The sequence below is a fragment of the Schistocerca cancellata genome, chromosome 3 (assembly GCF_023864275.1).
Source record: "Schistocerca cancellata isolate TAMUIC-IGC-003103 chromosome 3, iqSchCanc2.1, whole genome shotgun sequence".
NCBI classification, from domain to species: domain Eukaryota; kingdom Metazoa; phylum Arthropoda; class Insecta; order Orthoptera; family Acrididae; genus Schistocerca; species Schistocerca cancellata.
Window position 1 is genome coordinate 162,632,537 of NC_064628.1, and position 24,258 is coordinate 162,656,794.

At 42.4% G+C, this 24,258-nt stretch overlaps 1 protein-coding gene across 2 annotated transcripts in view; it reads right to left on the reverse strand.

Annotated features, from left to right (window-relative positions):
* Positions 1-24,258, reverse strand: part of LOC126174782 (histone deacetylase HDAC1) — a 158,481-nt gene that overhangs the window by 79,994 nt on the left and 54,229 nt on the right. For both annotated transcript variants that reach the window (XM_049921132.1, XM_049921131.1), the window contains exon 3: positions 2,798-2,915. In XM_049921132.1, coding sequence (XP_049777089.1) covers positions 2,798-2,915 — 118 coding nt within the window. The remainder of the gene's footprint in view (positions 1-2,797; positions 2,916-24,258) is intronic.

A 24,258-nucleotide genomic window follows, 5' to 3' on the forward strand; every position in this document is an offset into this window, starting at 1 on the left:
AACAAGTCCAACAGTGCCCAGTCAAGACCACCCAAATTTGGTGATTTTATCACAACAGGAGCAGCAAACATGGGGGCGATCATTGTCAGCTAAGTCCACCAATAACACACCATACCCATCCCAGAACACTGTCACAAGCACTTTCCTAGCAGACTGACCCACTTTGAATTCTTTTTTGTATTGGTGAACCAGAGTGTTCCCATTCTACAGACGCCTGCTCGATTTCAGGCGTGTAATGGCAGACCCACAACTCATCACCAATGATGATTCCTTTCAGAAAGCCATGCCCCTCTGTGGTGTAACGCCTTACGTGAGACAAGCTTGTCATCATTTGCTGGCCCTAGTGGTTGCCTGTCAGGTTCTTAGGCACCCAGCAAACAGTAACTTTACAAAATTTCAATGTGTCACAAACAATATCGTACATCACACCATAAGAAATGTAAGAAATGTTGAACTGCTGTAATAAAGTTCACAGTTGCATTCGCTGGTCATTCAAAATTACAGTTTCAATTGCTCCAACATTCTGCAGGGTTGCAGCTGTTATCAGCCACCCAGAGCGTAGCGAATCACTGATGTTTACACAGCCCTCTTGGAAGAATGCACACTACCTGGAACCATTGCTTCAGTCATCCCTATACCTGCCACACATGTCTTTGTGAATTTCACTTAGTTTATGTCCTTTGACCCACAAATATCGAAATACACTTCGCTGCTCTTCACAAGTTCACGACAGTAACGTGTGTCGCGTGTGTTTTGTAATTCAGGTTTATCTCGCTACAGCCACATATGAAAACAAAATACCCTCTGTAGCGCAAACTTCCAACTACATCATCACGAAATTTCAACATTGCAACTGCAGTACCAGGGCAAAAAAAAAATATTGTGCATTACTTTCCATTCCTCCCTCATACTTTTTACTGTCGCCCAACAATTCTTTCATATGATTAAGAGATTTCAGGACATAAGAATGCAGCTGACAGGAAGGAAAACTAAATTTTTCATCCATCAGAATTTACATCTTTCCATATGGAAGGTAGTCGGAAACAGCAACTTCCAACTAATCAAGTACTGCTAAGTCTGAATTGGGTTCTGATGATTAAAAAAAAAAGAAGTTATTTTCATACTAATAAAATTCTACACTGAACATTTCTTATGCAAGTTAAGGAAAAGAAAACACTAATTCCAATGTGTGATATGGCATAATATACTACAGCTAAGATCAAAAACTATTTATTCTACAGAATATTTTGCACAACCCCATTCAGTGACCTAGGAATTATTTACACTTGCTAATACATTTACTCCCTAACAGTATTTGTGCTTAATAATGAAACTGAATTTAACATGAACTGTGAAATTCAAAATCGTGACACAAGAAGTAAAAACTGTTTCAACAGACTATGCATGTCTGCCTATGGTTCAGAATGGAATTTTATATTCTGCTGGAAAATTATTTATTTTAGAGCAACCACAGGAAACATAAATCAGGATGGCCAAAAGAAGATTACTAAGGCCTTCACTGATAGCCCCCCACCCCAAAAAATCTTGACCACAGACAATTTCACATGCTATATTCAAACTTGCACGCAATCCTTTAACCAACCCAAGAAACCAGCTGCAAAGGAGCAGCTGTCCTCTCATGGTCCAGTTGTTGTTGTGGTCTTCATTCCTGAGACTGGTTTGATGCAGCTCTCCATGCTACTCTATCCTGTGCAAGTTTCTTCATCTCCCAGTGCCTACTGCAAACTACATCCTTCTGAATCTGCTTGGTGTATTCATCTCTTGGTCTCCCTCTACGATTTTTACCCTCGACACTGTCCTACAATACTAAATTGGTGATCCCTTGATGGTCCAGTATCATCCCCAAATGTAACAGAGAAAAACCATATCCTTTGTCAGGATGTCAATATACCATCAAGCCTGGAAATAAGGTCCATCCCACATACAATCCTTCCCATTCCGTCCAAAGTGGTATTTCATTTCCTGCTCAGTCTATGCAATAGCCTTGCCTATACTTACACAACTACCCACCTTGACATATGACTCATACTCTTGTGGACTGGTGCAAGGCCTGTCTGATACTGCCATCCACCACATCCAATACGTGCACAGTATTTTATGTGAGCACATCCATCAGCCATCTTTCTATGCGAACTACTGGTCACTGCCAAACTGACCAACAGCACAATTTATCACCCAGTGTCACAATATGCTGCAGAGCACAACATGTTCAATTTCAATGGCTACTTCGCAACATGTACCATCTGGATCCACCGCATAACAGCAGATTCCCTCGATTCCATAGACTGTTGTTGTCTCTGCAACATATTCTTTGATCCCATAGCTTTTCTGGCCTCTATCCCCACTAGACTGTACCCTACAGCTACCTCCACCTCTGCCCCAGGACCCTAGCTTCTGTCATCCTGCACTCACATCTGCCACTCTGCAGTTTCCCTCTTCTGCGCTATCTCCGCCTCTCAACCCACTCTCTACATCATCATGTGCTGCCTCTCCCTCCCCCCCACCTGCAGCCATAATGAGCTCTTCAGTGCCACTTTCCTATCTTGTGTACCTGCTGCCTCTCCCTCCCAACTGTCAACCACCCTTCTCCAATTCTCCCTCCCATTCTCCACCTTCCTCCTCCTTTCAGCCACTCCACCCGACACAAAACTTCTCACCCCAGTCAAGCTGCAGTGACCCACACAAAGTAGTCCACAGGGACAATGTAACAGTATGCGTACACGTACGTGTTTGCGTGTGCATGTGTAAAAAATAGCAATTTAGGAAGTATACTCACAGCGTTGCATCTGCTTGTTATATTCCGACATGTTATCTGGCCTGATGCTCCTTAAAAACCGCACATAATCATCACTGTGAAATTTTGTCATTTCATCGGCAGTTGCTTTATGTGGCCGCTGCAAATGGAAATGAATTTTATATAAATATTTATTTGTAATTGTAAGAATGGTCAGTATTCACATACAGGAATTCATTACATCTCTGACGTTTAACAGCTCAATTTGATTTGGTTTGTATCATGTTACGGAAATATGTAAAAAGAGAAAATGACATGAAAATTAAGTTATAAACACAATATTTGTTTGGATAAATGCAAATATCTACTAACAGTGCTGCATATTCTGATAACCAGGATCAGTACTATACAAGTGCCAAAAATATACATTGTGCTTGTTGTTCAGTCAGATAAGGTCAAAACTGAATCAAACTAGGGTTTTATCATGAACCCTTTGCCTCACTGCCTCATATGCTTCAGGAAATTGCAACACTGGGAGGGTACAATTACTCTAAAGTGGTACAGTGTGAAGACCCTGACAACAACTGCAGTAGCATCAGTAATCTGTGAGCTTTGGTGACTGAATGGATTGTTCATAAGAACATTTTTATTTTTGTGAGTGACCTCTGGCAGCATGTCCCCCGAATTGTAAGCAGTACAGATCTGTTGTCTGTTTCCACTCAGATCCTGCTGTCACAATTCAGCGCATTTAATTAAGAATGCAGTCGCCAATAGATAATGTCTTCTTTGTGGCATTTCCTGCAGAAAATGTATTATCCGTCCTGTCTAAGTCACAATTTTGTTCACACTCTTACATTTCATCCATGTGCCTTTTCACTGACATGGCTGAGGTAATAACTACTATTCAATTTTGGTGTTCATCACATACTGTTGTCTTATGGCTTTTCAGCCAGTCATACATATACAACAGTGGCTCCAACGATAAAGGTTGCATACCTCTCTAGACTTCAAATTAATTAATATTCTTGAAATGCATGGGGAGGGGAGAAAGAACAGTTTGAAATGTCTGTACACTGCAAGTACCCAACAGAACAGCTACGCTGTAATGTATAAAAATTTGTCGGAGAGCCATTTTTTGTTGAAAAACAAGTTATTCATTGTACACACTCAAGTTTTTATCTTTTAATAAACTTCTCTAAATGTTTTTTTTTTCTCACATACTGTGCAAAGAGAGGACGACTTCTTTGGAAACACCAAATGAAGACTGTCTCCTGTCCACCAACTCAAACAATGGCACTGCTTGATAGTGTCAAGGATGACTTCAGACTATGGAAGTCTGGTTTCTATTAGATCTGCTGCCAATGTGGCATGACATACACAGTTCAGACAGTGAGTACTGTCCAAGATCATTGTCAAGAACACTACCAGCACACCAGACTGCAGAAGCCTAACAAGCTGGGGTCATGGAACACTGCCTATCAGAGTTACACAGAAGCGATTATGATCGTGGTCTGGTTCTGGCATAGACTACGTTCTAGGGCTATGTCATTAAAGAACCTATCGAGTTTCAGTTAAGGAAATTGCTAATCACATTGAAGTGACGAACAGTGGAGATGCTGCCAGCACTCATCCCCTGGCATGAAATTCAGACAGAGCAACCAACTGGCAGAAGGAGATGTTATAAACACGCACACCCATACCTGGATGTGGGCCTCGGGTAGAGCAGCAGGTCAGCAGGAAGGCACAGGGGTAGGTTAGGGGAGCAGGGCACGGAAGAGATAAAAGCTCCATGTCAGCTCCTAAGCAGCCACAATGAAGCCATTGTGTATGCCATTTCATATGTACCCAGAGTAGATAGTTAAAGCACTCTAAACCTTTCAAAGGGGTTATTTCATTAAAGACTGTCTAATTAAAACTGTAGAGATTACTCTGACAAAAAATTTCCAAAAAGCCTTTCAAAACAGTACTGTTGTCTGAAATTAAATTGTGGAAATAATAACTGATTGGGTCAAAAACTTAATCAAAGCAAAATCATCTAGTTTTAAAGCTTTTCACTATCTGTAAAAAAGAGTAAAAACTTATAGAACGTAGTTCAAGTAACTGTTTCTTAGTGTTTGCAATATAGACGTCAATACTTTTGAGGAATTATTGGAACTAGTTAATACCATCATATAACACCCGCACAGGACATGATAACTGTGTTTTTGAACATCTGCAAAACATGCAATCTAGTTCTGTCCAAATTAACATCTGTTACTACAGACTGAACCACTCCTACAACCGGAGAAAACAATGTTTTGTGCAATTCTTGGGAAAATAAAGAAAGAAAAATGCAGATAATTGTGAGTACAGCTCTCGCAGCAAGGGTTCTGTACAAATTTAAATTGTATTTGCAGATAATTCATCCATTCAGGAACGGAGAATCTGGATAATTTTTGACTGTCATCTGTATTAATACTGGCATTATATCTTTACTGGCAATTCCAAGACTTTCGAGAATGTTTTAATTTTAAATTTCAAGTTTAAATTTTTTGTATAATTTCCCATTTGCTATGATTTAATGGAAGTCCCCAGAAAAGAAAATGGCTACGAGTATTATTGTTATGCAAATGTCTAACTGTTATGTGAAACAATGGATATTTTATGAGATAACAAGATCATCATCTCAAATGATAGAAGTGCAATCCTGCATCAATTACCAATATTGTTTTGCTTTGAAACATTACAGATGGTGTACGTATCTTAAGCACAGACTGTCACAGTGCAGCTGTCACGCGGCCTTATGCCTTATGCCATATTTATAAATTATGCAGAAAAACCTCTCTCATGAAAATCTCTACCTATTACTGAAAACCAAATCAAATCCCTACAGTAATTTCTAAGACTTTTGACATTTTATGAAAGCAATGTCAGTTTGTAGAGGCAGAAAATATTTTTTTATGTGATATAATTACAATTAAACATTTTTCGAATTTTTTCCTTTATTTATACTGTGAAACCTCGTCTTGCCAAATTTCACAACTCTAGGTCAACGGAATATACGCTGTGGGTTTTGGTGAGTGAGTTTGCAAGTATCAAAATGTGACATAAATGGCTATACCTTTTGACTTAAAATCTTAAATTTTTTACACTACCAAGCAACCATAGACCTTATGATGGATGGATGGATGGATGGATGGATGGATGGGTGGGGTTGTATGGACGCACGACGGCAAGGTCTTCAGCGCCTGCTCAGTAACAGATTGAGACGGGTGTCAAGAAAATACTCAGAACAGGAAGATCAAACAGAACGTAAAACACAGGTAGCAACTCTGGAAAAATATGTGCCTATCCACACCGAATCGTGGGACGAAGCATGCTGTCAGCAGTAAAATATGGACAACACAGGAAGAAAGTGGTAGAGGGAGCTAAAACAATATAGCAGATGGAAGTGGCTGGCTGACCGTCCAAGGAAAAGAGGGTGGAGCCAGTCACTCTGCAATACACTAAAACCTCCAGCCTTAAAGTCTAGGCCAGAGTCCAGACACATCACAAAACTTTAAAACCCTAGACACACAAGTCTCATCATTAGCTAAAACACAGGGCAGATCCCCATCAACTTCTGCTGCTGCCCTTGTATTACGGTATAAAATGCAGTCTGTTAAAATGTGCCGGACAGAGATGTGCACACCACAAGCATCACAAAATGGGGGATCCACCTGCCGTAATAAAATTCTATGTGTGAGAGGACAGTGCCCGATCCAAAGACGCGTGACGGTCACCTCTTCCTGCCTGAGCAACCGGCAGGAGGAACACCGCGGCCGAGTTGTTGACTTCACCAACCGCAGTTCATTGGCCATCACCGCCAGCCATTCTTCCTCCTACAACTCCATGCATATCTTGTGGAGTGCAGAAATGACAGACTGCAAGGGAATAGGACACTGGACCACATCATGCTCTCTGCAGGCCTCCTTGGCAGCCCGATCAGCCTGTTCATTGCCCCATATTCCTACATGACCAGGGGCACCCAGCAGAAGGACACCACCTTACACCGCCGTTGGAGCAAGTACAGGTGGTCATATATCAGCTGGACCATCTCCTCAGTTGGGTACAGATTCTGCAATGATTGTAAGGCACCTGAACACAATTCATCTGCTCCAGCGCCTTCAGGTTCATGTGGAGGTCCGCTGCGAAAACGGTATATTCATCAGGGAGGCGAATCGTTGTAATATGATCAGGGAACACTACAAAACAGCTAAGGAAATTCCCTTAGGCGAATCGTTGTAATATGATCAGGGAACACTACAAAACAGCTAAGGAAATTCCCTTGTTTGGAGCCATCAGTGTAAACAACGGTAAAACCATGAGGCACATCTAAAATGTTAAAAAACAGATTGAAATGTGAAATCTGGCGTACTATCTTTCTTAAAATTGGTCATATCTAAAATAAGTCTGGGTCTCCGGAGGAGCCAAAGTGGAAATCTGCTCCAGCCGTGATGGAAAACACAAAAACCAGCCATATCCATCACCGAGACACAATCCTGTGTGCGAATCCCATAATGGTTATGAAAAAGTCGTGCCAGAGGAAGCTGAGCAACATTATGGTATGCAGGTGTGTATGGTGTGGACAAAGTTTTACATGCCTGGCGCACCGTAAGTAGCCGTCGCCGCATATGAAGTGGAGGTTAACCAGCCTCTGCCCGGAGGCTTGGTATGGGGCTACTTCTGAGTGCCCCAGTGGCCAACCTAAGCCCTTCATGGTGCACAACATCCAACATCTTTAAGTAAGAAGGCCTTGCAGACCCATACACCGTGCAACCATAATCGAGCCAAGATCACACAAATGCCCTGTAAAACTGGAGCAGACAAGTCCTGTCTGCTCCCCATGTACTGTGGCGAAGACATTTTAAAATACTTAAAGCCTTAAGTGACCGTTGCTTCAGGTCTTTAAGATGAGGTAATTACGTAAGTTTTAGAGTCAAAAATGAGCCCCAGAAATCTCAGCATGTCTTTAAAAGCAAGGACAGTGTCCCTCATCCTCAACTCAGGAAAGGTTAAAATCGAACGAGAACGGTGAAGAACACACCCGGACTTCTTGGTGGGAAACTTAAAACCACTCTTCTGCACCCAGTCATCCAAACATCTAAGATTAAATTGCAACTGACGCATTGTCGTTGCAAGGCTTGAAGAAGAACAAAACAAAGAGGAATCATCCATAAACAAGGAACACTGGACAGGACTTTTCACTTTGGAGGTAATGCTGTGAATAGCTAAGGCAAAGACAGTCACACTTAGAACACTATCCTGAGGGACACCATTCTCTTGCTCAAAGCGATTAGACAGGACGTCACCAATTCAGTATCTAGAATATGGCGGCGAGAGGAAAGACTAAATAAAATGAGGAAGACAACCACGAAAACCCCATTTGCGAAGCTGCTCCAGGATGAGACGCCTGCAAGTAGTACCGTAGGCCTTCCTGATGTCAAAAAATACACCCACAAGGTAATGACAGCATAGGAAAGCTTGTTGTTAGCCGCCTTTAGGAAGGCAAGGTTATCCAAAGTGGGACGAAACCTCCTGAGCCCACACTGAAAGCAACTAAGGAGTTGCCGGGATTCTAACATCCAGACAAGGCAGAGGTTGACCATCCGCTCCAAGGTCTTTCCCATGCAACTAGTGTGGGCAACACTACGGTAGCTACTTGGGCTCGTGCTGTCTTTCCCAGGTTTTAAAAAAGGAATTAAAACTGCCTCACGCCACGAGTCAGGAAAGTGATCTGATGCCCAAATGGCATTAAAAAGGGCAAGGAGGATTTCTTTGTTGCGCCTTGTGAGGTGCCATAGGATACTGTAATGGATCCTGTCATGACCAGGGGATGTGTCACATTCTGCAGACAATGCAGAATCCAGCTCCCACGTGGAAAATGGCCAGTTGTAAATTTCATTAGAGGTGGACTGGAAGTCCAGACTACACCTCTCAGCAACCTCTCTATGGCACTGGAAAGCCGGATCCTGACTGACTGTTGAAGTAACCATGGCAAAATATGCTGCCATAGTCTGGGCAACGTCTCGTGGAACCGTGTGGAGAGTGCCGTTATTCATTACAGAAGCCATGGGGCTTCTCCTGATGGTCTCCCACACAATGGAACTTTTGGTGGAACGATTAATGGTGTTCAGAAACTGTTGCCACGACCTCTTCTTGCTCTCTTGAATAATGTGGCGACATTTTGCCCTCGCCACCCGAAAGGCTGCAAGATTCTCAGCAGTCTGCCAACACTGGAACCAACGCAGAGCTGCACGCCTGGTCCTGATTGCAGAGCGGCATTCGGCACTTCACCAAAGGACAGTTTGCCTCTTCCGGTGGCCTGTGGAATTGATGCTGCAGTGGCATTGTGGACCATTTTGGTAATATGATCCACCCAATGAAAGGCTGGGGGAGCTGTGTAAGAGGTCGGTGAGGGCCGCATCATCAAGTGCATCATGTGGGGGCAAGTAGAGTGAACACACAGTCAATGGATGACGCACGTGCACGTACACAGCGACAGCTTGTAAAGTCGTTGTAAGTGAGAGAGGTGAGGAATGACAGTCCGGCCTGACGAAAATACCTACGCCTCCTCTACCTCTCTCTGCACGCAGGTCGTCCTTTTTGTGGAGTGTATAACCTCGTAGCTCAGGGGAGTGTGATGGATGGAAATAAGCCTCTTGGAGACACAGAAACAGTGGTCTACCCTGAGAGAGTAGACGAAGTTCCTCCACATGCATCTTGAACCTCTGCAAGTTCCACTGAAGTATGGGAGCCATCTATGACGGGGGTAGCACCTTCATCCTGTCTCTTCGACAGGGTGGGGAGACTGCAGCAGGTGGAGGGGCAGGCGTGGGGCGCGATGATTGCCCCACATATATGTCTTACTTCATCAGCTCGGGGGAAGAGTCAGATGAAGCATCATGTAAAATGATGTCTGCATGGTCAGACGGTTTACCACGTCATTTGACCTGCTGTTGCTGCTGTATAGGAGCTTTCTGCGGTTTGGTGGGTTTTAGTGGAGTCGACGTGGGAGTGGTAACGGCCATACCGGGCTTCTGAACGGCCTCAGCTGTTGGAGGCACCAGGGGCTGGCCCAAGTTTGCCACTGTACCTTTGTCTGCCATTCGAGTAGGGGCTACAGGCTCTGAAACACTGGCTGCATTACAAGTGCACTGACATCTGCATGTATTAGTGCCAACACTCACCACCTCTGTCTGCATAGAGGCATCTGCTTTTAGAGTAGACTTCTGAACGATTGACGCAAAAGATGTAGCAAATGTGGGAGGTTGCATTGACTTGTAGATCTTTTTGGCTTCACCATAGGGGATACGCTTGGTTGTTTTTATTTCCTGGACTTGAGTTACTCTAAAAATATTCGGCAGTCCCTATTCCAAACAGGGTGGTTTCCAGAGCAATTGATACATTTGGCTGGAGATGAGCAACTAACTCCTTCATGAGCAGCCTTAGCGCAGTTGCCAAAAGTTGCTTTGCCTTTACACCCTAAGGCTTTGCCTTTACACCCTAAGGTGGTATGCCCAAAACACTGGCATTTAAAACAGCGCACTGGGGTCGGGAAATAAGGCCTCACACTAAGGCGAAGGAAGCCAGCTTTAACATGTTCAGGAAGTTTCGTGCTACTGAAGGTCAGAATAAAGGAGTTGTATTCGATAAGATTGCCATCAACCCTCTTCATAATATGTTGTACATCAACTATACCTTCCGGAGCCCACTCATGTTGCAGTTCTTCCCTGGGAATGTCGACTAGATCCCGGCATGTCACAACACCTTTGCTATAATTCAAGCTGCTGTGCAGTTCAGTGTCTATGGCATACTCCCCAAAACATTTAGCAAATTGGGGGTTAGTTGCTTGCTGGGAATTGGAAGTTTCCACCAGCAAGGTCCCATTACGCAAGTGCTTCATTGATTTTAAGGAGCCACAGATTCCCTCCAAACCCTTTTGTATATAGAAGGGCAAAACCTTCTCGTAACTACCCTCCTTCTGTTTTACAATGAGAAACACGTTCTGATTACCAGAATGCATTCTGTTACCAAAAACTGGACTTGTCAAAGAAGCACCAGAGCCAGGGGGACTGACTGTATGAGCCCTCTTGAGAGACTGGGTGTTAGAATCTCCCAGCGGCCCACACTTTCCACTGGGAGGAGGAAAAGGGGATTTCGAAGGATCCATCTCGGTCCCACAAGCAGCTAGGAAACTAGAAGTCCACCTAGACAGAGTCCCGCGTACCTAGGTAAGCCTTATACAACTGAGGTGCGACAGGTTCCCCAGAGGTTGCCCGCTAACGACTGTTCCACCTCAACAGCCACACATCTCATCAGCGCGCAGCACACCTTCAGATTGAAGGGTTGTTTATAGAGGTTTATTTCATCCTTGCGATCTAGGCAGTCAAGCCAAGATCCCCATTTCCTGAGACGCACAACGTTCCACCACCGCACCACACAGTGATCGCGGAAGTATGCCCAGAGCTTACGATGACAGGGGACTGGCAGCGCTTACCAGTCCCCAGGTCAGGAACACCGGGGTCACCAAGCTCGTACCCAGCAAATGAATGCCGAGCCCCTGCCGGCCACAGACCTTAGTACGTGACAAATTTCAACTTGATAGAACTGTCCGTTCCTGAGAAAAAGGGGCTTTAACAGTAAAACAGGTGGACAGGTGGACAGACATACGATGGACACAGACAGGAAAGATAACAAAGTGATCCTGTAAGGTTTCCGTTTTTACCAACTGAGGTACAGGACCCTAAACACAAAATGAAATTTATGATGCATACAATATTTATTATACCTACTGCATTATACATTAAAAAACATCATGCACCAAAGAACCATGGAAAATGAGAAAAAAGTAAAAAAAACTAATTTCATTGAATCTCAAGGTCTTAATAAGTAAGAATTGTTGCTTTCTTAATTGAATTATAAATCAAATATTCTGCCTTGTCCTTCTATACCGAGACATGTTGACTATCATGTTCTATATGCTTATACACTTGTGGGACTTTAAAAAAAGAAATATGCTTGTTGTTAATAATTACCGACCAAGAAATTTATTTATTTTTTGCTGCTATATAGTTGTGAGAGTTATGCTTCATAGTTGATATAACAAAATGCCTTACCTGGTTTAAATTCAAAACTGCATGGAAGAGACTACACCATCATGAACACGAGTCACCAAGTTAACACATTCAAATGACAACCAGTTCATTGGGAAAAGTGGCTGAAGAAATTCCAACATGCAACATGAACAAATCCAGAATTGAATTTGAGAAAGGGTTTCCAGATTTTAAAATTGTGGAAGGCAAGTTTTTCTGATAAATACTGAAGCAATATTGTAGATCTGAAGGCAAAAATAATTATGTGGCTTTGCCTACCTGGTTTTTACAAACATTTCCTACCAAGTTCAAAAAATCATAAAATTCAAATATTAATATTTGGATGCACAGCATGAGCAATTATTTATGATCATTATGGTAAATAAATCACCTGTCAGGGCTAGAAATATTGACATTCCACTAGGATCCATTTTGAAACTGTCACTGCAAACAAAAGTTCCCTTAAAATAGAATATATAGTATCAGTGCCAGGATGAAAATAATTTTATCATTGTTCTCCCTTCCTGTATTGTACTTTCGATAGCTGCAAGTTCAACTGATAACAACCACCTTGCCTGAATTTACATACAAATTTAGTAACCCATTCAACTGTGCGGCCATCAACACCTATGTTAAATATGGGCATCTGTATTTAGTGACCGGAACAAAAATACCCGTTTTCACAAGCAGTAGTGCTATGACTATGTCCTTGTGACTTACTTTAGCCACTCCACACTGAACTGCATGGAGGGCAGACCCTCAATCTCCCCAGAAGTACCTGTCTTAATGCTGTCACTGGTTGCTGGCATTCCAAACCCTTTCCTGTTGTCAATGTGAAGGCCCAATATGGAGTGAATGACAGAAATGAAGAACAATGTCAATGGTTTTCCATGTGAAAAAATTTTCACATATCAGTAGCTTTTTAAGAAAACATAGCAATGTCATTAATTAGGGGTGTGAGGAAGGCCATCCTTCCATGCCTAATCTGCCAGGGCAAACAGCCCTCCCAATTGCCATCAACAACAACACTGCCTACACTATTGCTGTCAAGAGGTCTGGCCCTGGCAGCCAGAGACAGTGGTCATGTGTGTGAGAGTTGTATTTGCATGAAGGTGTGTGTGTGTGTGTGTGTGTGTGTGTGTGTGTGTGTGTGTAATTCAGAAGGCTTTTTGGCCAAAAGCTTATGCATCCCACCTGACTTGATGTGGGCTTATTCAACCGGGTAACCAACACTAGCAGGTCTTCTGCCCACCTGCCATTGCAGACTAACATTCTTGACTGTGGTTTAATGCTTGCATCATCCTTAGTCTTTTAAATGTATACTAATCTTCATACATGGGAGGACAAAAGAAAATTTGTCTGACCTCAAGAAAATGTTTACACTTCTAGATATTTGGCAACTGGTTGTATCTTTCACTTAACTGAATGGTAATCAAAATTAATTATGCAGCTGTAGAAAATACAGTAAGCTGCATTAACAAGGTCATTTAGTGGTAGTCTTCTGAAGAGCACAGAAGATTTTTTTTAAGAAAAAGAAAAAAGACAGCTATTGTAGACTGTTACAAAGAAAAATAAAGTTTCTGAAATGAACCATTGCCAATTACAGACTGTAAGTGTTTTAGGATAAAGTGTCCTACTAATAGTGGAGGATGTATTACAATTGTAAACACTTATTTTTTCATTATCATCAAACTGTTGCTTGCTGCAACTGAGGGTTTATTTTGGTTGACATTTGGGGAGATAAGAAAAGTTATAGTTGTACTTTTTCGGCTTCCTATCCGTGATTTCCACACGAGGTGAAAATACAAAAACATTGTATTTCAAGATCAAGAAGAACTATAAAATGTGAATTTGCTATTATGATTCCCAAATGGAGAGTATCAACCAAAGTCCACAAATACTGCCAAAAAGTGGAGAGGGTTGTCAAATGCTCCTGTTTACCACATTACATGTGCATTCAGAAGGAAGTTTATCAGTTTCATTAATACAAACAGTGTTCACATGAATGCAATTAGCAATATCACTTCCTGAGAGAGAAGCTTTCTTCTTGTATTTTAACAGTCCTTAGAGATATGTGGCTACCCAAACTTTAAAAAAAAATTCACTGAGAATTCCAGGTATGGGGAGCAAGACGATGTCATAAAAAGTCCCTGATAAACTATCTTATATCTCAGCTGAGATTTAATGGCCATAAGCAGTAGTTTGCCCACAGTCTATAAACATTGCTAATTTATATGGAAAAACATTCATATAATTAACTAACTCTGAAATATTAAGTATTTTACAATTTGTGGTTTATAAAACTCAAAAAAATTAAATTCTAATGCTAGGTTAAAACACAGCATTCTCCGAGATTTTGTGAAAGTCTTGAAATTCCCTGAGACTGTCCTGATTTTTCCATGTAAAATGTAATTCTCTGAGAATTCCAGATATTCCAGAAGAATTGCCACCCTGTTGGGGGTTCAGGTCCATGGCAACACCTGAGTTTAAATCATCAAAATGAACATTGATTTTTACCCATTCTATAACCTTCAAATGATATTTACAAGTACCTATTACTTTAAGTACCTAGTTTCAGCTCTCTGAGATTGCAGATGTGTGTGCAAGTTGCACTTGTGTGTGAGTGTGTGTGTGTGTGTGTGTGTGTGTGTGTGTGTGTACTGCTGACAAAGGCCTTAATGGCCGAAAGCTATGATTGTGTGAATCTTTTTATTGTGCCTATCGAGGCTCAACATCTCCACTACATGGTGATAACAACTTTCCTTCTCTTGTATTGTTACATTCCATCCTGGATTTTCCATTGTTTAAGTACCTTTTGTTGTTCCAAATGTCAATGCTGGTAAAAATACCACAGAATATTCAACAGTCACTTTTTGTTGGCACAGAGCACACAGGTAGTCAGTGTGGTAATATCAGTTTAGGACGGCTCCCAATCCCTACAAATGCCAACAGTTTCTTCTCCAGCTGTCACCCCACAGTGTTTCCCTCTGTTGTTGGAAAGTTATAGTGATAGATAAACAATGGTATTTCTCCCAGAAGTCTTTATTTTACAAAAAAGCAAACTACTGTAAAAAAAATTAAATCATGCACTTAATGGTTGGTCACTGACAGAAACTGAACTGACCAGCCAACTTTTTAATACATTAAAATCTTCAGTTCTTACAGAGACTGCTGCAAATGACAAACTAAATTGTACAGTACATATAGTACTTGTTCCATTGTTATAAAAATGGGTCGTGAGTCAGCTAATGAGATCCAGATGCACAAAATGGCATTGCACATCTATGGAGTAAGCAAAAATTTTACTGGTTTGCACAATGAACAAAAAATCTTATCTGCACTGAGCATCACTAAAAATATCCAAAAATGTGTTAAGGGTGGAGTAAAATGTGAGTGCCTTGTTCTCTCCCACAAATTTCATCCATGGGCTGGACTGTAGCCAATCGTGAGGCTGATCCCGTCAACAGGCCACCATTCACCAACCCATGTCCTACGCCATCTGGGCAGGGCAGAGCCACTTATGAAAGCATCCACATGATCTAGCAACTAATCTGCAAACACTGTGCTGCTTTCTACATGGGTATGAAAACTAACATGTATGGATGAATAGCTGCCAACAAACTGTGACAAAGACACAGCTGAACATGCCACCCAACAAGCTGAATTCTTCCTACAATCCTACAAACACCAGCTTTTCAGAACTGTGCAAGTGGGAACTCTCCCTACAACATATTATTCATCCTGTAACAACCCTGGCCTACACCTTCCCTAGTTTCTTTCTCCCACTTATCTACACATTCCTTGCAACCAATCCAGCACTACAAATGTCTTCTACCCTACACGTCCTTTCCCCTTCTATCCCTTCTCTTCCTCTTCTCTCCCTTTCCTCCTGCCCCAGCAGAGCCTCCCATGCTGCACCTAACAACCATATCCTGTCTTGTCCCAATCAAGTCCCTACATGCTCTGCCAGGCAGAGTTTTGCTTAAACCAGGGTTTTACACACACAGTCTGAACCCTCTCTGGCTGAAGTTCTGCAAACTGTGCATGTACTTTAAGTATATAATGCAGTGCAACAAACTTTTTTAACTGACTGACATTTTTCAGTTGGCCAAGAGCCATAGTGATTCAGTGCAGTGTATTTCTGTAATGGACTCTTTAAACTAATAAACAACTTCCATTCAATGGCATAAAACTGGCCACATTCTCTGCAATACAAGTACAGTGCTAGGCACTGTTTGTGAAAAAAAAACATTTTTGTTTCCCAGCAGTCCAGATTGATCTTCTTTGCATTCCAGATGGGAATGTTTGCATTATGAGAATGACTGTTGTGTGTGTTTACATAAAGGTCATATTGCAAAAATAAACCCTAGTGTGGAGGGCTCCAGGCAGCAACCCCAAGTTGATGCAAGTTAATAATATTTCTGGCAATGATCAGTTGCTGGTATCACATAACATTTTATTACTTGCAACTATGCAAAAAAATTCCAGAGAATTTTTAGTTTCAGTCCTGATGATTGGTCTCAGTCATTAAAGTTATATCAGTCTGGGTGCTCTCTCACTCAATGCAGTAAAATCAAAGTTGTGGGAGTATTGCTGTCATGAGATGCCACTTCTAGGTCGTGTGCAACTGATAGCCACTTCCAAGAAGATGTCCTGAACACTGTAATTTTTGGTTGTGGCAGATCCGTTGGTCAATAATATGTTTGGCCTCAGTGCATATTCCATTTCGGATTTTCATTAGACATACAGTACACTCCCTCAGCATGTCAGTACCTTGCGCTGCCATTTAAGTGCTTAATACGTAATTTGCATCACTATTTGAACCTGGGTTGGGAAATGCACTGGACTTTCAGGCCCATGTTGTCTTATAGGCGAAGGCAAATCTGAGATTATGCAAAAATTCCACTTGATTCCGTTGGCCATTAAGGACAAGGTTAATATTCAACTCCGATAGATTAGAACAGTAAGTTTTGTCCCGTTTCTTAGGATCGGTGGGCTTCGCTCTTTGTGGTGGTTAGAAAGCCTGGGAGGGGCGTCCTCCAAATGCTCAGGAACAAACTGATTATTATCACTTGCCTCATTTGGATGAACTCTATTCTAAATTTTAAGAAGGTAAACTATTCTACAAACTCTTTCTCACAGAGGCATATTTTCAGCTGCCTCTTGATGAAGACTCAAAGAAGATCTCTTGAACACACAGTTTACACTGTCCCAGTACAACTGTTTGCCACTTTTTACGGCTAGTACCCCCACCACTCTCCAGAGATATCTTGAACAGACTATTGCTAGCATTCCATACTGTCTCAGTTACTTGGATGACATTTCACTCACTGGCCATACAACTGATGAACATTTGCGCAATCTCTGTTTCAAAATAAGTGTAATTTTTCCAAGTACACCTTCACTTAGCCTTTGGTCATTTATTTTGGTGATATCCTCAATGAAAATTGATTTCAGGCCACCATTGAATATGTAGTAAATGCTATTCGGAATATGGCAGTGCCAAAATTCATTAAGGATCTGTAAGTATTTCTAGGAAAAATGAACTACTATCTACAATTTATTATCCAAGCAGCCTCCATAGCCAACCCACTTGACTATAAACATAAAAAAGGAGTACCTTATCAATGGTCCAAAGTGTGCAATCAGGATTTTTAGAAGTTTGAATCCACCTTCCAAACTGCCCCCCTGCTTTGTGACCAGCCCCATTTGGCATTGGTGTTGGTCACAGGTGCATCACCACAAGGCCTTGGAGCAACTCTGCCCCCAAATTAAACGATGGAATTAAGGAGCCAATTACGCTTTTGTCAACAACGCTTACCCAAGATCTCGAACTTTCTCTCAGATTGAAAAGGAAGTGTTGGTCGCTGTTTTTGTGGTCAATTAATGTTGCATTTGTTGTACGGTCACAAATTTCATCACACCGTCAATCAGGGTCCTTTGGTTTGGAGCCGAATGGATGGTCCCAACCAGAGGCTCCTTTGGTTCTGTGACAATCATGGCTGAAGATTTCTGGACCTGCATTATAGGGCACAGAGTTGTGGGACTCCACCTGATATGTGAAGGGTGCTGTTCACAAAGGAAGCAGTTACTCAGATAGTGGAGTACTTGTAGAGTGCGCATGGGGTTGTTTTAGGCTCGGCTGTAGTTTGATGTCCTCTGCTGAATGCTCACAAGTCAAAACACAGAAAACAAAATCAAATCAGATACAAAGTGGAGACACTTCCATTCTTAAAAGTTTTACAGTAAATTTTTCAAGTATTTGTTACAAAGCTCCCAAACTGACAGACCTGCAGGAAATTTCTCAAACTCAAATTATTCTCGTGATCCAGAGCTGGCTGAAATCCAAAGTAGAAAGCTTCGAGATATTTAGCATTTCAAGGAACATGTATCTGAAAGATTATATGCCATAAGAAGGGGAGTGTTTATTGCAGTTGACAAACAACAGGTCTAGATCAAATCAAGTTAATCACTGGATGTTTTTACTGGCCACCCAATTCTGCTGCGACAGTTTTAGATTCCTTCAAGGAAAGTCTATGGTCAGTACGGAAACACCCAGACTATGCAATATTAGTTGGAGGTGACTAACCTACTGCGTATACATTGGAACATCTATAGATTCACCACAGGTGGTACAGACAAACAGTCTTGAGAAGTACTTCTGAACACATTTTCTGAAAACTGCCTCGAATAACTACAAGAGGCATCCCATAAGTAATGCAACACTTTTTTTCTCAGCCAATTACAATTGAAAAGACACGGAATTTGTTGTGGGATATCGTGGAATATTCCTACTTCAGCCCCTATAGTTTCATGAACTTCATATAGGTAGCGGCACTATACATACCCTTCAAAATGGCGTCTGTAATGGAGATGTGTTCAAGCTGTCATTGAGTTTCTTTCAGCAGAAAACCAGAGCATCACAGATATCCATAAGTGCTTGCAGAATATCTGTGGAGACATGGTAGTGAACAAAAGCACGGGGAATCACTGGGTGAGAAATCTGTCATCATCGTAACAAGGCTGCACAAACTTGTCTGATGGTTGGGTGGTTGGTTTGGAGTGAAAGGATCTGAACTGCAAGATCATCGGTCCCTTCATCTGTTAAGTGGCAAACAAGGAGTAGTCATCAAAGGAAGGAGGTGAAAGGCAAATCCTGGAAAGTCTACGTGTAACTAACACGATAAAAAACGAAACAACAGTCAAGAAAAAAGACAGGACAGACAAGTCATTAGAAGATCTGTCATGACAAGGTGTTAGAACCAAGAAATTTAAAAGAATGAAGACAATAAAAAGGTGGAAGGGTAGAGACCAGGCTGGGCCACCCAGCAAGGGCCACCAAGGGACCGCGGGGAGAGAGGAGGTGCCAGACAGGGGGTGCGCCACCAGCTCCTCAGGTAGTCTATGAGGCCAATGTCGTCACGGGTCACCGAAGTGTGCCCAATGTGGAGTCTACAGAGGAGGGTGGATTCCCTGCAAGAAGCATGCAGGGAAGTTTGCCATGTGGTTGTGGTCTCCTTAATTGTCCTCAGTTTGTCTGAGGAAATCAGGGCGAACTAATGTGATTTCCACACACTTCCAGCAATCAATGGTGTATAAACAACTGAAGGTCCGGTTCTGGGACTGCCATTTCCAGAATAAGCATCCTGGTGGCCAGCTTGGCCAACCAGGTCAGCCCATTCATTTCCTGAAATCCCAACATGATCAGGGATCCAAACAGAAAACAACTGGCCACCCAACTAAATGAATGTCTGAGACAAGATCCTGGATAGCTGTATAACCAGTGGGTGGGGAGAGTAGCACAGGTGTACAACCTGAAGGCTGCTAAGGGAGTCACTACAGATTAGGATACTCTTTCCAGTGCAAGAAACATGGCTAAGGGCTAATTTAATGGCCATCAACTCAGCAGTGAAGACACTGCAGCCATTTGGCAGAGAGTGGAGTTCTCTGCACCACACAGTGTGTACGCAAAACCTGTTTGTCCGTCAACTGTTGAGACATCGGTGAATACCACATCCGAACCCACATACTTCTCAAGTACAGGCAGCATGGGGTCAATGGAATATTTTGGGTCAAAGGAGACTTTGAGGCAAATCCACAGTCAGAGCACAAGCCATGGGGGCATAGGTATTGTCTCCCTGACCAGAGGCGACAGTAGAAGAAGTTGGAGTTCCAAACACTGACATGGGAGCTGTGTTGCAATTGCTCCTTGTTGTCTAATCCTGCATTCCTCCCATGGTGTGCCAAGAGAAGGGAATGCTTTGGTATCATATTTTGCTGTGTTGTACGAGGCCTTTGTATTTGAAGAGATTGCTGAGGCCATGTGATCACCAGCGAGAGAAAGTTTAAGCTGCTTCATGTGCAAAATATCCGCCATGGTGCCACCCAGTCCGAACGGGGGCTCTCCCCATGGGCACCATCCACCCACAGTACAGCTACCTGGCCAGTAAGCTGGTGCTGGGAGTCCCCGTGCCCCAGTCACAACAGGCATATACTCCATGGCACACAAGGGAAGTGTTCAGCGCAGGCACCAACACTGCGATCCCTGTGTGGTGGGGGAGGAGATTAGTGTTTAACGTCCCCTCGACAACAAGGTCATTAGAGACAGAGAACAAGCTCTGATTAGGAAAGGATTGGGAAGGAAATCGGCTGTGCCCTTTCAAAGGAACCATCCTGGCATTCGTCTGAAACAATTTTGAGAAATCACAGAAAACCTAAATCAGGATAGCCAGAGACGGGTTTCAAGCATCATCCTCCCGAATGCAGGTCCAGTGTGTTAACCACTGTGCCACCTCATTCGGTCCCTGCATGGTCAGGGGGGCTATCATTGTACAGGCACTTGATGCCCCCCCCCCCCCCCCTCTCCACAACGGGATGTCTACCATGCTGGGTTTTGGGTGTACTACAACAACAGGAAGGAAGGGTTCCAGGTTGGAAGGGCACAGAGGCTGAGCATAAACCACAGTGGTCAACCTCCCCTGCACGAAAAATTTGGGAAAGATGGCAGTCAAACCCAATAATGGGACCAAGTCAAAGCAGGGTCTGCACCATAAGGACCAGCCAATGGAAAATCAGAGGAGGTAAGAAATAGTCAAAGTATTGGTTTTGCAGCACAGAAAGAGGACACAATGCTGCAAAGGCTGAGGCCTCATGGTAGCCACACACATACTCACTAAAGACAGGTGAGCCCTTTGGGGTAAACCTAACTTATCTCCTGTATGCTGGCCACACACACACACACACACACACACACACACACACACACACACACACACACACACACACTTGTGACTCCTGCTATGGTTTAATGTGTGGACACGCTAGAGGTGATTGACAGAACACAATCAAACACCTCACTGCTCAACTGGACACATCTGTTGGTAGTGCTGAGACACTCATCCAACATTCATCCACCAGTTGGAGTACTTGAAGGTGTGTGCTTGCTGGGTTCCTCATCGCCTAACAGAAGACCATAAAGAGCAACAAAGGACCATTTGTGATGTGTTGCTTATGCGTTAAGAGGCTGATCCTAAAAATTTTTGTCGAACATCTTCACAGGTGACGAAACATGGGTTCATCACTTTGAAGCGGAAACAAAATGCCAATCCAGAGAGTGGCGCCAAACCACATTTCCTCTGATGAAAATGTTAAAAGCTGCACCCTCAGCCGGTAAAGTTATCGTGATGGTCTTCTGGGACTCTGAAGGGGTTACTCTGTTTGATGTCCTCCCTCATGGTGCAACAATCAACTGTTAAGTTATTGTGGTACCCTAAGGAAATTGAAGAAATGGCTTTAGCATGTTTGTTGGCCAAAAAAAAAAAAAAAAAAAAAAAAAAAAACTTCTCCTTCTCCATGACAACACAAGATCTCAACAAGTCTGCGCACCCAGGAGCAGCTCACAAAACTTCACTGTACTGCTCTTCCTCATGAGCTCTAAAGACTGGAACTCAAGTTCCATTTGTTTGGCCCAATGAAGGATGAAATCCTTGGGAAGCAGTACATGGATGACGAAGGTTTTTGATGCAGCAAGATGCTGACTCTGACATCAACCACATGGGCATACATGCCCTCCCAGTTAGGTGGCTTAAGATTATGTTGAAATGTATCAAAATCCTAAATATAATCAATCTGGTTTCAAAAGAGAGAGGGAGAGGGTGGGGGGAGGGAGGGGGAGAGAGAGGGAGAGAGGGAGAGAGGGGGAGAGAGAGAGAGAGAGAGAGAGAGAGAGAGAGAGAGAGAGTTTTGCCCCTCATAGAAAACCCACACATAAAGGGAATAGTTTAGACCTAGTAGCTACAAACAGGCCTGGCCTTATTAGTGTCAATACAGAAACAAGGATTAGTGAATATGATATTATAGTGACAATGGTTAATAGCATTAACAGAACTGTCAAGAAGGCCAGGAGGGTGTTTATGCTTGAAAAAGCAGATAAGCAACTGTTAGCATTCAACTTACACAACGAAAGGACATCATTTAGCTCCATTATGACAGATGTAGAGGGATTATGGCCAAAGTTTAAACTGATCATATATTGAGCTCTGGAAGCTTATGTACCAAGTAAGCACATTAAGGATGGAAAGGATCCTCTGCAGTCAAATAATCAAATTTGGAAAATGCTGAGGAAACAGAGTGTAATAATATTATGAAAAGCAAAGTTGCTACTCACCATACAGCAGAGATGCTGACTCGCAGGTAGGCGCAACAAAAAGACTGTCACAAATAAAGCTTTTGGCCAGTAAGGCTTCGTCAAAAATAGATGACAGACATATACACACACACACACACACACACACACACACACACACACACACACACAAAATGCCTATCTATTGTCTATTTTTGATGAAGTCCTTCTGGTCGAATGCTTTATTTGTGACAGTCTTTTTGTTGTGCCTATCTACAACTCACTATATCCACTATATGGTGACTAGCAACTTTCCTTTTCATAGTATTGTTACATCAATCCTGGATTTTCCACTGTGGTTGGTTGGTTGGTTGGTTTGTGGGATTAAAGGGACCAGACTGCAACGGTCATCGGTCCCTTTTTCCATTGTGTGAGGAAACAGATTGTTGCACCCCACGTTAAGAAAAGGGTGCGCAAATGTTACAGGCAAAAATTAATAGAAATTAATGCATTCGTAAGAATATCAATGTAAAAAGCACACAACAACTTCCACTGTTGTTTGTTAGCAAGATCTTGCCAAGAATCCACGAAAATTTTGATCATATGTAAAATCGCAAAGCAGGTCGAAGGCTTCTATCCAGTCTATCCAGTCTATTATCGACCAGTGTGGGGTAGCAACAGAAGAAAGAAAAAGGAAAGCTGAAGTTTTACATTCTACATTTAATAAATCATTCACACAGGAGGACAGTTCAACCACATCACTTGACTGTTGCACAGAGACCCACATGGAGGACATACAAATTGGCATCCGTGGGATAGAGAAGCAGGTGAAAGATAGGAAAACAAACAACTCATCAGGTCCACATTGAATCCCAGCTTGCTTTTAAAAGAGTACTTTGCGGCATTGACCCTTACTTAGTCTGCATATATCGTAAATCTCTTCCAGAGCGGAAAGTCCCAAGTGAGTGGAAAAAGCATAGATGACTCCTGTAAATAAGAAAGGTAAAACAACAGACCCGCAAAATTACACACCAATATTCGTAACATCGGGTTGCTGCAGAATTCTTTAACATATTCTCAGTCTGAATATAATAAATTTCCTTGAGATAGAAAAACTCTGTCTACAAATCAGCATAGATTTAGGAAATATTGCTTGTGAGAAACTCAGCTTTCCCTTTTCTCACCTGGTATCCTACAAAATATGGATAGAGGGCAAGAGGCAGATTCCATGTTCCTAAGATTTCTGGATAGCATTTGACATGTCGCCCCACTGCAGACTGTTGACGAAGGTGCGAGCATACAGTTTAAGTTCCCAGTGATGTGAGTGGGTCAAAGACTTATTTGAGTACTAGAACTTAGTTCACAGTCCTCGACATCAAATGTTCATCAGAGACAAGGGTATTGTCAATGCCCCAGGGAAGTCTGACAGGACTGCTTTTATTCTCTATATACATAAAGAACCTGGCAGACAGGGACAGCAACAATTTACAACTGTTTGCTGATTATACTGTGACATATGAGAAGGTAGTGTCATTTGAATGACTGTAGGAATATAAAAAATAACTTTGACAGAATTTCTAGTTAGTGTGATGAATGTCAGCTTGCTCTAAATGTAGAAAAATGTTAAGTTAATGCAGATCAATACGAAAATGACCCTGTAATGGTGAAATGTAGCATTAGTAGAGTGCAGCTTGACACAGTCACTTCCATTAAATATCTAGGTATAAAATTGCAAAGTGATAGAAATGGAATGGGCACGTCAGGTT